The sequence below is a fragment of the Zophobas morio genome, unplaced genomic scaffold, assembly GCF_036711695.1.
Source record: "Zophobas morio isolate AGI-343-1 ecotype UQ-CSIRO unplaced genomic scaffold, CSIRO_AGI_Zmor_V1 ptg000006l, whole genome shotgun sequence".
NCBI lineage: Eukaryota > Metazoa > Arthropoda > Insecta > Coleoptera > Tenebrionidae > Zophobas > Zophobas morio.
Genome location: NW_026972111.1, coordinates 11,958,572 through 11,973,460, shown reverse-complemented (window position 1 = coordinate 11,973,460; position 14,889 = coordinate 11,958,572). Strand labels below are relative to the sequence as shown.

The 14,889-nt window shown below is 32.2% G+C and overlaps 2 protein-coding genes across 14 annotated transcripts in view; one reads left to right on the top strand and one right to left on the bottom strand.

Moving 5' to 3' along the window:
• The window catches only part of LOC135123628 (uncharacterized), a 257,338-nt gene that overhangs the window by 107,845 nt on the left and 134,604 nt on the right, over positions 1-14,889 (bottom strand). For all 11 annotated transcript variants that reach the window (XM_064048459.1, XM_064048457.1, XM_064048452.1 and 8 more), the window contains 5 exons: positions 14,760-14,827; positions 14,607-14,707; positions 2,290-2,475; positions 2,035-2,149; positions 1,922-1,982 (listed from right to left, as the gene is read on the bottom strand). In XM_064048459.1, coding sequence (XP_063904529.1) covers positions 1,922-1,982; positions 2,035-2,149; positions 2,290-2,475; positions 14,607-14,707; positions 14,760-14,827 — 531 coding nt within the window. The remainder of the gene's footprint in view (positions 1-1,921; positions 1,983-2,034; positions 2,150-2,289; positions 2,476-14,606; positions 14,708-14,759; positions 14,828-14,889) is intronic.
• LOC135123626 (bombesin receptor subtype-3-like) overlaps positions 1-14,889 on the top strand; it is a 294,643-nt gene that overhangs the window by 215,164 nt on the left and 64,590 nt on the right. The gene's annotated exons all lie outside the window — the stretch shown is intronic.

Here is a 14,889-nt window from a genome sequence, read left to right as displayed (position 1 = left end):
GGGAGCAAGTGTTTTTATTTTTCTATTCATCCGAAAAAGCCGCGGTCCAGAATGAAAAACTAATAAATATGGTGCGGTACTTAAAGTGTGAAGGTTTAAAGACATTTTAAGATCAAAGTGGAACTATTTGTCAGAAGAACACATAGAGCAATATATAATCTATCGCAAGTCTTTTGAAACGCCTAGAGAAATGAACGACACCCTAACCTAAATTACTTACCATGAGTTGTAGTTAAATTTTTCACCCTTGGGTGTATCTTTTATAACTCATCTTCTCATACGAATACCTGACACCCTTGAAATCAATGGCCTTTTTTTTTAAACGTAAGTAATATTGCCATGAAAACAAAATAAACGAACCAGAATAGACTGGCTGGGTGGCTTCTTTTTATCTTTAACTGTGACTCTTATCATCTGTATTTTTCATTAATTAAATCAAGAATGTGAAAGTAAGCGAAGAAAAATGTTGCTGCCTTGGTGGGAATCGAACCCCATCCACCCCCCTTTCCAGGTAGGTGTCCTGACCACTAGACCACGAGGCCGCTTATCTTTCTCCGCTTATCAACATATTATTGTGCCGCCACAAATGGTTCACTCTATTTTTTTAATGATCAAATCTTAAGTCTTAACACTGCACGTGTCGGAATTGACATACCCGTTCTTGCTGAATTAATGTTGATTGCAACATTTTCAAATGAGAAAACTCGCCATAAATTCGGTTATTTATAATTTTTTTAATATTACTGACTAAATCGTTTATTATTGGAAATAAATTTCCAATTTCCTCAGCCACTTTATTTATACCATGAGCTAAGCATGTAATATGGATTAAGCGAGGAAAAAATACTTTTAGGTTGGATGACGCTTTGCACATGGATGTATCAGCATCTGATAACACTAATATGATTTTTTCAAATGGAATGGGTTCCGAAAGAAAAAAGTTCGTTAAATCTTCATGAATAAACCTTCTAATGGTATTATTATTTGTCTTTTCCAAAGCATTTGTGCTTATCAAATATGAAGTGCTACATTTTTCACTAGTCAAAGTTCTAATCAATAAATTTGCGAGATAACGTCCACATGAATTTTTGAAACACTTTGTCGACGTAGTTTTGTCCTAGTGTACTCTCATCCGGAACTGAATGAAACGGGTAAATGACAAAAAGAATAATTACTAGAAGGATGCTACCGGAAGAGTTAAATAACGGAGATTTCAGATAATTTTAAATTTTAAGTCTTCATTACTTGTTTTTCCAGGTAAAAATTCTACTGAATTGGTCTGTCTTGGTCTACAAAAATAAGTATGCATAAATATGCACTTAATCGGTAAATATGCAAAATGTGCATTTTTTTAAGCCCATTGTTTAAAAAAGGAAGTTATATGGCCAGAAAACATCGTTTTTTCCGAATATGCTACATTTTAAGGAATATGCATTTTGCATACAATCTGAGCCTTAATTACACGTTCAGCGGAACCCTAAGTTCGAGTAAATTGCTTATAACAACGTTTCCTCAGTCCATCTTGTCATAACGTGTATCAAGTCAGTTCCTATATACGAGGAAAATATTTTTGCTCCGGAATTTAACATTTTCCCAACCTGATCTGTCGTAGAGTTAAATTCACGGCGACATATTTATTGCATAGCTCGCATGTAATATACTCTCTCGGTATCCCAGATAATGGCATTTATTAAGTCAGTACATCGACTATATCCACAGTGAAAATATTTTTCGTTCTTTCGCCATAAATTTTTTTACCCAATTAAACCTCGGAAGCAGATGTTTACACAACTTATCTAACAATAGCAGTATACCGAATCAAAGTAAACACGCAAAAATAGACTTTTTAATAAAATTATTTACTTAGGACGCTCTTCCATCCTTTTATTTTTTTAAACGCCGGTGGGCGGATAACACTTACCTATATCTGAATTGGTAATTTCATTTTCCACCTTGTTATCAGCATCCACGTGATAGCTAACCTGAAACCAAACCGATATCTCTTGCCTCCGATCAATTATTAAAACTCCTCACCCTCACCACCACGTCAGTCGGTTCATATTTAATGTCGTAGTTCTGCGGAACGAAGGAATCTTGTTTGAGTACGAGTCCAATTTTACCGTTAGCCCTGACATTGTTGAAGCCGATCCTGCAAAAATAGACGCTCGATTAGCGAATTCCATTAAAAATAAATCTCTCCGGAGAGATTCAGCTTCTGGGCCAATCAGGCGCAGATCATCAACAACAAATAAGAATTTATGGCCCAGTTTGACCAGATCTATAACTTACACTATACGACCTACATGAGATACTGGCAACCATCTTCTGAGGGTTGTGTTGTTGGCTTCGTATTCGCCTTCGATTCGTAAGTTGCCGAGATTCAGACTGAGGTCTAGGCAGGACATGGGCAGGTCACATGACATATCCAGGATGCGAAAGTCGGGGATCCACGGGAACTTTAAGTTGCGTAATTCACTAGAATGGACGGATGTTCATCATCTGGGTTAATGTGTTCGTGAATGGAAGAGTGTAGCTTTTTAAACGAGATTAAAGTAAGCGCATAAAACTGCTCTTCCTATTTTAAACTAGGGCAGATAAGAGAAAACAGTATTTAGCTGCTCGAAAAAAATATGGTTTTGATAATGGAAGGGGACAGTTTTGAGTACATTAAGAATTTTTATTTGTTTAAAATATGTACTATTATTTTAATTTTGCAATATGGCGAATTTCACTTTCTTTTCCTTATGTTCATTTGACGGTCATTTATTAAACAAAATTTCAATTTAGACTGAAAAAAATATTAAGAAAATTGGAATGACGTGGCAACGTCGCCTCGATTTTTCAAAAATAAAGTCTGATAAAGGTTACTATTAGTAAAATGGTATGTTACGCCTTAAGAACAGAATAGTTGAGAATAATTTTAGGGTATGGTCATCCAAGGATGGAACAATTTTAGCCTTTAATTTTTTTTTCTGTTTCTAATAATTAAGATGGTATCGCGGAACGCGCGTTTAGGGACTCACCCTGTATATAAACAGAATAAAATTTTACGAGTTTACAATCCTCTAGAATGAATACTTTTGAAATTTCATTAATAAACCACCAATCTTCACTTAGGCCAGTTTCATAATAAAATTAAAGTTCCTTTAAAATTTAAAGTGAGTTATTGGAAAATAGATCTACGATCAGCCCAGACATTATAAAAGATAACCTGGTGCTACGTTTTTCGTGTTTTAGTAATATACCTATTGTTATTTTTTGGGAGCTTTATAGGCTGTCTTAAAAAATAATCAATAAATCAATGAATTTTATTGATTAATTATATTAACAATAGTTTATCCCATTTTCTGAAATTTTGGGAACACAATATTATTGGTTTAAGTGTTACGCTGTACGTACCAAAATTAATAAAGTTCTTGTTATTAAAAGTTAATATCGTCATCATAAAATTTTTGTATTTCTATTTCATCGAAATCTCATGCACCACATTGTCAAAAGTGTTAAAACAGGTCAGGTCAGATCAGGTCGTTTAAGTTTAAAACGGTTAAAATTTACTAATGACCCAAATTTTTATTTTTTTCTGTCTGTCTGCCGCCACAACTACCAAACCGATTGTATCTCACCAACAACATGATGACGTAAGTGGTACTTAAATTTTATAAAATAATACTTTCCTGTACTTGTGGTCTATGAATCCGCTTGAGGCTTTCCCTGAGAAATCCAAATTTTCGCAAAAACCGAGACTGCATAACAACGTTTTATATTATTATCCGAGCTCCCACAAGATTGTTCGTCAGTCATTGCTTACAGTGTGCGACTTCAGATTTCTAACGCAAAAATCGCGCAGGTTCGATTGTGTCATGAACCTTTTTCTTTTTACACTGTTACTACTATCATCTATATTTTTTATTGTTTAGTACCACATTGCATCTGTGGGGATTGACAATTTTGACATATTTTATGTACCCTTGCTGAAATAATGTTGATCGGAACATTTTCCAATAGGAAAATTTATTAGAACTACAGACATAAACTTGTCCTGTATCAATACATTCATATTTTTGAAGCAATTGTTAATACGTTCCCTATCAATTAGGTGGAGAAACGCAGTCCAAATCAACTTTAAATGAGTGAACAGGGAATGTTTTCGTAACATAATGCGTTCGAATCAAAGGCAGTGGCGGAGTATGAGTGATTAAAGTATGATGCATTAATGATGAATTTAGAAAAACAAAGTCTACAAAAATCTATAAGAAGTATAGGGTGTCATTTAAAAAAAGTTTGATGGCGTATATGGTCGTGAAGACATTCTGCATCTGAAACTTTTGAGGTTAACAAGTTTAAATAATTTGTAAGTAATTTTACTAAGAAGAACTGAGAAAGAAAATTTTTAGAGCAATTGGTAGATTACTGAATTAGTAAATCGATTCAGTTGTAGAAAGAAACCAGATGCTTATAGACGATATACGAGTAGATGAAAACAGTATATGTAACTGTACAGCTTGATTACCTAAATATCGCTTGATCAGAAATGACTAAGTCTGTTGGCAATCCTGGATTTTTAGTTGAAGTTGGTACCATAATGTTTTCTATAATTTCCCGTTGTCAGTTGTCAAGATTGAGAGACTGTTGACATTTTTAATTTGCAAAATGTATCCTAAACATAACCTAAATTTATCGCATGTCACGACTGATATATCTGTCCGTTATGCCAACATAAACGCAAGAAAAGTTCACATTTTTGTTTAAAAAGTACGTACTACCAACTACTCAATCATTTCTGATCACGTGGTATTTTAAACAATATTTTAAGATGACGTCATGAATTTTTCGTACCTCAACTTAAATCAAGTCGGTTCGATAGTTCCGGAATATCTAATAAAAAAGCCAATAGAGAAATATTTTTATATTTGTTATTCAAAAGAGAGGAACAACTAGAAAATTTGTATTACTGATTGTTGATTATACCGCATGATTTTTTAAATTTGACTTAAAATGAGACTTTAGAAATAAAATATGTAAAAAACGTAGGGTGTAGTTTAATCATTATTGATTATATAAATCTGACTATCATTGACACAATTTGAGGTTAAACTAACTAAACTACGCCTTATATTCTTCACATCTTTTGTTTCCAAAGTCTCCCTTTATGTCCAATTCCGCACATGTATGTAACTGATAAAAAAATTAAAATCTTAAACATAAAAACCAAATTTAATGCAAAATCTTGAAGATTTTTTTACTAGATAATAGGCCCAATTCTGAATCAAACCTGTTAAAATTTAAAGGTTGTTAAAAAATAAACAGCCAATCAGATTTACGAATTTAACTCGTTACTATGGAAATTTGCAATTTAACACCCTTTAAATTTAACAACTTTGATTCAGAATTGCACCTATTAGATATTTATTTAAGTATAAACAGGGTAAGTCACTAAACACGCGGTCCTCACTATTTATTATTTAATTATTAGAAATAAAAAAAGTCACAGCCTAATGTTTTAACGTTTTTTGAGTAGGATACACTAAAATTGTTTTCGACTATATTAAACTGTACGGGATGTCTGGAGAATGGCGGATTAACTCTCGGCTTCGCTTTTAACAATCAACTGGTGAGTCGGGGAAAAATAGCAAAAAAAGTCCCTTGTCACATTTTGGTGGAATTATAATGATTTTAAAATTGGTTCTTTTGCTACGTTTAACAACTAAACAACACATTCATTATCACAATAACTAGTAATAAACTTTTAGTTAATATTTCTCTCGCCCATGACCATGTTTAAAAAATGTGAAAGTGCTTTCAAGCCTTGGTGTCTTTTCTTATAATATTTAATTAAATTTCTTAGAGGATTTGTCATTTGTCAAAATCAGTCTTAACAGGTACGAGCCCGCCCACCCCCCTCTCTTTTCGTAGAGGGTGTCATTTGCCAAAGTCAGTTATATCTTAGCAGATACTAGCCCCGCCCACCCACCCTCTCTTTTATTAGAGGGTATGTTATTTGCCAAAATCAGTCTTTACTTAGCAAGTACTAACCCCGCCCACCCGCCCTCTGTTTTCTTAGAGGTATGTCATTTGCTAAAATCAGTTTTATCTTATCAAGTAGTAGCTCCGCCTACTCACTCTCTCTTTTCTTACAGGGTGTCATTTGCCAGAATCAGTTTTATCTTAGGAAGTATTGATAACTAACTTTTCTAAAAAATGATCAAAAATTGGAAACATTACAAGCTTACTTATACGCACAAGGCAGCAATTTTGAACGACCTCTTAGTTGGTTAAATACTTTAATGGATTTTTCTTTTATTCGTTTGGTTTTTGCTTATAATTTATAAGATACAACTGATTTTGGCAAAAAACAGAACCTCTAAGAAAATAAAGGACGGGTGGGGCTAGTACTTATAAAGATAAGACTGATTATTGCAAATGATATACCCTCTAAGAAAATATAAGACGGGTGGGCGGAGCTAGTACTTTCTAAGATGCGACTGATTTTGGCAAATGGCATACCCTCTATGAAAATAAAGGGCGGGTGGGTGGGGCTAGTATTTGCTAAATAAAGACTGATTTTGACAAATGATATACCCTCTTAGAAAATAAAAGGTGGGTGGGTGGTCCTAATACTTGAAAAAATAAGACTGATTTTTGTAAATGATATACCCTTTAAAAGAACAGAGGGCGATTGGGCGGGACGTGTACTTGCTAAGATAAGACTGATTTTGTTTTTTTTGGTTTATTTACTAGTGAAAAATAACAGCTTGTTTCATTAATAATAATGTATAATTAATGACTACTGCTGTTATGGTAATTGTCCTAAAAAAAATAATACCCATACACAACGTACTAAATTATAATCCGCCATTTTCCAGACACTCGGTATTGTTTTTGGGGATTGCACACAATTTAGTTTTTTTTTTTTTTAATAAAATATCCTACATATTTTTAGAAATTTCTGATTATCCTCGACCTAGGGTTTATAACCATTTTTGGATTTTGGATCGCAACAATTTAACAATAACATTTTGATCTTGTTGCAGTAAAAAAGGGCAAAAGATCGCAATAATTGCCAACTTTAAATGTTGACAATAATACTTAACAAAATGGAAAGAGAACGAAGAATAGAATAAGATGCAGTAAAAAATACAAAGTGTTACAGTGTTCTATTTGAAAAAACTGAAGTATTGATATTTGAAAACTGTAACAATTTAAAAATGTTTTATAAACACTCTGTATTTTATGACTAAATTTTATTTTTACCACAATAAAGCACGTACCTTTATTTGTCTCACCAGAAAATATTGTAGGACACATTTTTAAAAATATCCAGTGCTAAAATATTTCGAGAAATTGGAAAAAGATGAAAACTTTGAATCGGAATTTAAGAAAAAACTGAATTATAAAACCTAAGAAAAGTTTAATAAGAATTGTTTGTGGACCTCAAAGTAGCTTTCGATATGGTAAATAAAATGATACCGTAGAAATTAGAGTAAAATGTGGACACTCAAAACAAAAGAAAAGAAGTTACAACAGACTGTAATTATTTATAGGAAAACTACAGTACTGAAAATTGTACTTCTTCGATATTCAAATTAATTCCAAGTAGCTTATAAACATTTTAACAGATCTTGATGTACGTCACACATATCCAAAATAATTTAAATTAACTTATCAGAGTATTCCATTCAAATATTTGCATTATTTCTCGTATTCGAGTTTGTTTCAAGAATTACAATTTTTTTCTTTTTTCCTATTTTTCTGTTTTTTAGTTGATCATTATTACCTTATTATTAAGCGGCAAATGAGTTCGGTTAGTACATTTTTTTCTTCAACATTTTTTTACTTTCCATGTTCTTAATAGTTAGAACTATAACTATGGCTACCTTTTAATCGAATAGTTTGGTATGCAGTGAGTAATTATTGTAAATTACCTACGTTTTATCAAGATCTGTGTATGCCATACATTGTTTTTGATAACGTAAATAGATAAATATAGTACGGTGGCATTATTATCTACCTATATACACATATATATGTATGCAAGTAAATATATATAGAAATATACTTCAAATGTTCATTTATTTCATCATAGACCTAAAAGACTTTTAAATAAGTATACTTTTCACCAAATTGTATACGTGTTTACGAATTCAGAAATGAGCAATTTCGGCTTTATTCTTGTCTGTAAGTAACATTACTTTGGGTGAATATCGAACTCTTATTTTCTTGTTTAAATATTTTTGTATATTGTCATTCTTTTATCATTTCCAAATATTTTCGTCCCGTTACGAAAACACATTCCAAAATGTTCCTACCACTTTTTTAAACGCTGAGTCGTCGACAGGTAAGCACACTTTTTCAATATTGTTTATTGGAAATACAATACGTTTTTAGAAAATACGCCCAAGTGGGATTATTTTGACCAGAGTAAGACAAATTTGGTTGTATAGATACATAAAAAACACGAAATATGATTAGGTATGTGGCCTGCACAACATTGTTTAAACGGAAAAAGACAATCCCCAATAAACATAATCGTTGAGAATACAACACTTGCAAAAAATGAACCTTTACAATTTGACGAAAAATTTGGCGAGAAATTGAAAGCCAACATCAGGAGCGAAGACTACATAGGTTGGAGTCAAGCACTTTAGTCAGAAATTATCTTTTACCTTTCTGTTATTGCAGTGGAGGTATATTTAGATGACTTGTCAACAAAGGCAGAAATTTTAGAAGGGGGTTTAAATGGAAGTTATTCATTTTTGCGACTTGAGTTTCATTGGCTATCTCAGCATACAATAGATAATAGAAGGTAAATTGCGTAAGAACAGATAAAATGCAACTTTTTAAAAGTTTCCCTTTAGAAGTTACTTCGGTTTTCTATGCCTCGAAATATGGGGACCCTGTGTCTGCGATTCCTCACGAAGACGGATTTGTTGCACTTTCTACCTTTTATAATGTATGTAATATTGTTAAGTACTTGGGTCTAACATTGGTTTTTGCAGATAACTGATCAGTCAAATCCTATTTTCGACAATTTACTCCGTAGTATTCCAGAAATTCGTCATAAAATGAATAATGACCCAGTTCCTCTCAAAGAAGAAATAATTCTTAGCGACTTCATGTCAAAAAATGATGAAAGATATTTTACTTATCCTGGATCATATACCAGGCCAGTTTGCGACGAAATTGTAACTTGTTTGGTTTTTGAGGGACCATTTTACCTGTCATTCGATCAGGTATATATCAAAGAAAATGATCATTATAAAAACATTTTTTGCTTTTAGTACTATACTTTGACCGGTATTAAAGATGACGAGGATAACCCTATTTTTTATAACAACAGAGATATACAAAATCAGAACGGACGAACGGTTTATAGAAGTGCATAAAACTAAAGTACGCAAAACAAAAATGTAAAAAAAGTTTCAACGGTAATGGTGGCACCTTATGATATACATATAATATCTCTATGCTTTTGATTATGGAAATAAACAAACCTTGATTTCAAATGAAAGTTTTTTTTCATCAAATCGGGGACGATTTTTATTAATTCAGTAAAATTTGATCTGTAGAATTTGATTTATAGAATCCGATCGCAGAGTTAAATTTATTGAGCGGGCCTTAGTGATAGAGATTCAATTTGTTCTCCCCTACTATTTTATTTGAAGATTTGTTGCAGAAATACTTAGTCTTTAGGGATACTAAAAATTCTTTGTTGGATCAAGTCTCGTCAACTTTGTGAAGAGGGAAGATGTATTGATTTTAATATGTACACTGAAACACCTATCATAACATTACTGTGTTTGTCGAATTTCCGAGAAATTGCGTGTGCCGTCTCTGAGAAAATCGATAACATAAATTTTAGCTGAGCTTGTGTAATCCTCGAAGGTGTCTTTCAAAATTTCGGGGAAGTATTAGGTCGAAAGAGCAATAAAAACACGATCAAAAACAGCCACAGATTTTTGAAAGTTTGTATTTGTTACATTTTCAACTCGATCTTTCAAATTGGCGGCAATGTTATAAGACGAAAATTGTATCAAATCTTCAAAAATCTATGCCTGTTTTTGACCGTGGTTTTTATTGCTCTGTTGGTACAATATGTGAGATAAAGCTTAAGCCGGCTACCTGGATCTTCCGAAATCTATCAGCGATCCGTTTTCACTATTGGATAAAAAATATGAGAACAAATTTTAATGAAGTAAATGTGTCCTATTTATATAAAAAAACGTGAATATAATCTTACATTTCTTCTTGTTATTATTTTATTAATTAAAACGAGAAAAAATGTTAAACGAATATTTTCTATGGTAGACAAAACATATTTTACTCCATTTTTCTTGTTTTCTGTTAATTACTTTTTATAAAAAAAATTTAGAGATTTTGTTGATTGTTAGAGAGCTCCGTTGATTATAGGAGCCTGGGGCGTATTTTTAAATCCCGTAGTATGATATTAAGCAATTATTTATTTTACCTTTAGGATCAGTAATTACAAGAACGTTGAAACTGCAGCAATTATTTTGAGTCGGTAAAAAGAAAATCCACTATTCATGAAATATTTCACCAAGATAAAATTTAAGTTATATATTTTTTCTAATTTTACTGTCCAACATAGGAACATTAATTATGGAATTGACGTAATCTATATATATCTATTATATTATACATATCTTGAGAACTCGACACAATACAATTTTACGAGAAAGCACCGATGAGACGAAAACAGTCACAGGGGTAAAGGAGAAATATTTAAGAAATTGTATGGAAACGGTTAAATATCTTGAGAACCAATTGTACAAATCACTTAAATTTTTGTTGTGAAAAGATGGCTATGTATATTAAGAAAAAGAAGGCAAAATAAGAAGAACATGTTTCACATAGCAATTTCTAGTACGAAAACAAGGATTTTGCAAATATGCCCCGCCTCACAACTTACGACGAGTAAAAAAAATCATCACGATTGAGATAGGGCGGGTGGGCGGGGCTTATATTGTGCCTTTTTTCCTAATGTAGGTAGCTATTTGTTTTAAATCCTTGTTGTGAAAAGATGACTACGTATATTAAGAAAAAAAAGTCAAAATATACCCCCCACCCACCCACCCTGTCTCAATTATGATGATTTTTTTTATCCGAACATTCAGTAATCCGAACAGAGGCTATTTGAAGTCGATGCTTCTTCCTTCCGAACAAAACTCTGCAATCCAAGCTGAACTTGGAAACACGCACCTATTTGCAAAAATGACCCAAGATTTTTCTGCATATGTTGTATGGAATATTTTGAAATTTTTAAAAATTGCGATAGTTCGATGCACTGAATTAATTAACTAATTCTGGAAAAAAGGTTGGAGTTATCGAAGAAATGAGGCCCGAAATCTACAAGAAAAAGTATTTAGTTAAATTTCGAAAATCGTCGAAAACGCGTTGAAATTTGCATGAGGAAAATTTCATTTTTGAAAAAGTTTCCTAAAGATTCTGAAAAAATTCAAGGATATATATCCCGACGTGCTGATTCCAAAAATATAGCATGTTAATGGTAACTGAGCAATATTTGCGGAAAATTCCGTGTGAAATTTTTAAAAATTGCAATATTTCAACTGGACGAATCTGGAAAAATGGTTTAAGTTATCGAAGGAATGAAGCCAGAAGTGACTTCTGAGGCCCAAAATCTACAAGAAAATGTATTTAGTTAAATTTCGAAAATCGTCGAAAATGGGTCGAAATTTGTATAATGGAGGTAATACATAATGAAAAATTTCATTTTTGAAAAATTCATCTAAAAATTCTGAAAAAATTCACGGTATAGATCCCGGCGTGTTAATTCCAAAAAGAAAGCGTGTTTATGGTCACGGAGTAATATTTTTTTTTAAATGTATCTATTATCCATTGTTGCTTAAAAATTCTTTAATTTTGTTTAATAAAATTAAGGTTTATTTCTTGAAGTTTGTTTTCAACAAATCGTTAATCCGAACACACCTTTTTCCCAATTAATTCGGATAATCGAGGTTCTACTGTACACTATACGTGTAACGAAAACAACCATATGTCACCCATGTTATGTGAAAAAGAGTATAGTAGCTAAAATTTTATAATTTTTTTTTTTTTGTTTAAATCGAATCTCGCACAAAAATTGTGTATTTCTCAACAAGAAATTACCACGTACGACATATTTTTGATCGTGTCGTGTTGTTCAAGGAATACTATGTATATTAAGTAAAAATTAAAGCCAGATGGATATCGAGACGAATGGGTGGGATTATCAATTTCAACGAAATCGACAAAAATTTGAAAACTCGAGACGCAATCGAGATATTTCAATTTTTAAGACTTTGTTATTCACTTCACAACCATGTAAAGTGTGAAGTTTTTAAAACCACATCATAAAAAATTCAGATTAAATTAATTTGACACTTTGACAAGAACACTTTCAAAGTACGAAATGGTTTCCGTTGCCTAAAATCCCTTGCATTTCTTTGTTAGAAAGGTGTTAAAAATCGAAAACAAACTCAATTTTTAATAATTTTGTGATTATCAATTTCATTGTAAGATTTTATGAACATAAAATTTATAATCCTTATCAAAAATATCAAAAGATTCTATACGTAGTTATATCTAATGGCTGACAAAGACAATTCCGACAGAAATCTAGAAATTGAAGAAGCATATGAGACAGGTTGTCGGTCTTTAATTCCAAGAAAATCGAAGGGAACCGACGAAAAGGAACTATAAGCCCCGCCCACCCGCCCTGTCTAAATTGTGATGATATTTTTTTATTCGTCCTGAGCCAAGAGGGCGGAGCTTAATCGCAAAATCCGTATGTCTCTACAATAAATTACCACGTAAGACATGTTTTTGAGTATCGTGTTGTTCAAGGAATACTATATTTTAACTAAAAATTAAAGCCAGATTGAGATCGAGACGAATGGATTATCTTTTGGCTTTTTTTTTTACTTAATACATAGGTATAGTTTGCTTTAAGCAACACAATTACTCAAGAACATGTTTCACCTAGCAATTTCTCGTAGAAAAACAAGAATTTTGCAATTAAGCTCCGCCCCACGACTTACGACGGGTAAAAAAAAATCGTCACAATAGAGATAGGGCGGGTGGGTGGGGTTTACGTTATGCCTTTTCTTTCTTAATATACTTAGTCATCTTTTCACAACAAAAAGTTAAAACAGCAACGCGTACGTAACGAAACTACTAGCATTCGCCCAGAAATTCTCATTTTTGCTATTTCAATCAGAAAGAAAGTTCTATTCAAAAACATATTCATAAAATTATATGGTAGTCCCATTTAAAAACAAATCAAGTAGGCTTTGCATCTCAAAAACAAATGAAGCAAAAAAATTTTTGACGAATAATTAGAGCACAACTTCTTGTACCCCGACACCTAATTTCAGGTGACTTGTGCAATTGGTTCTCAAGATATTTACCCGTTTCCATACAGTCTAGCGACCACAGAGCAAAATTTTTAAAAACTCCTAAAAATGAGATTTTCTAAAAAATTCCATATATTATGTAATTTTAGATAAATGATAATAATTGATAAAATTTAATTATTTTATTTCTATTTACGGGTAAGTATAGATAATCCATATACTTGATGTTAAAAATAAAGTAGTACTTACTATTAAGCCAGAGTTAAAGTAGCATGGTATTTCAAAATTTTATGTGAGATTTATTTAGTAGCATTTTAAGAATACAATTTTGCAGAAATAAATTGGTTAACGTTTTACGGCTGTCATAATAATCTCAACACAAACCTAAAACTTCATAATAATGGGTTAATACATTTACTGAGACGGTAGATAAGCGCAAACGTGCCTTTTTGGATTCTATGGGCCATTAAAGGTCCAGAAAACACAAAATTAGTCTCTTAGCTGTCATTCAGGAAACAAGCACTGTTAATATAATCAAAATTTGCTCATGACCTTTCTGTACTTCCAGTTTAGCCGTAAATTACCCTAACTTACTGTTTTGGAACAGCTTGTAATTTTTTTTCATTTTAGGTTACAGAAAAAAACTGCATTCATAAATACGAACAGTGACTAAGTTTAACTTATGCCTGTTCTGTTTACACAAAGAGGTTTGCCTTATTTTTAATTTAATTTACGGTCATTTCCGGTTTAATCTGAAAAGAGTGAAACCATCATCAATAAATTGTTTATTTTGTAGCATTATACATGCAATTTGTAAAAACTCGCTTTGAAAATAACAAAGATAATTAACCGTTTCAGAACATTCAATGAACCCTATATCTATAGGGTATAATATGTGTTATTAAAATGTTAGAGCTAATGGCACTAATAGAAATTTGTTACACAATAATTACGTAAACACATAAAACAAAACCGCTTTCGTTTACTTTACCCGTGTACTTGATAATGTGTTACAACTTCATATTAAGTCCCACTTTTTTCTGATAAAATTGAATTTTCAGAATCAAAAGTTTCAAACAGGATCTTAACTCATTTAAAATTGAATGACGTCCCCAGTTCCATTTGAAAGTTAATAATTTACGAAAGAATAAATTTCAAAATCATCTGCTAACAATCACCGGCGAAAATCACGACCTATCATAAAGTTGTTCTAAAGCGTGGAATATAAATATATACATTTTGGTATCATCTACAGATAAGAGAACGTCGTCCAGCTGATGAACGTAGCGGTTTGTGTTCTGTTTGCGTTGCAATCTAACAGCCTCGTTCCTAAAAGCCTAAATTAAACCGATTATTTTCCGGTAAAGCCCCTAAAATATGTCCACTTACACGTTTCAGATTCTCGTCGAAGTTCGGAGTGACGTCCGTGAGGAGTTGTTTCATCTCGCTGGGCAGTTCTGCGGAAAACATGATCACTTGCATTAATAAAACTCACATGTTCGTCGATCTTTCTTCAATC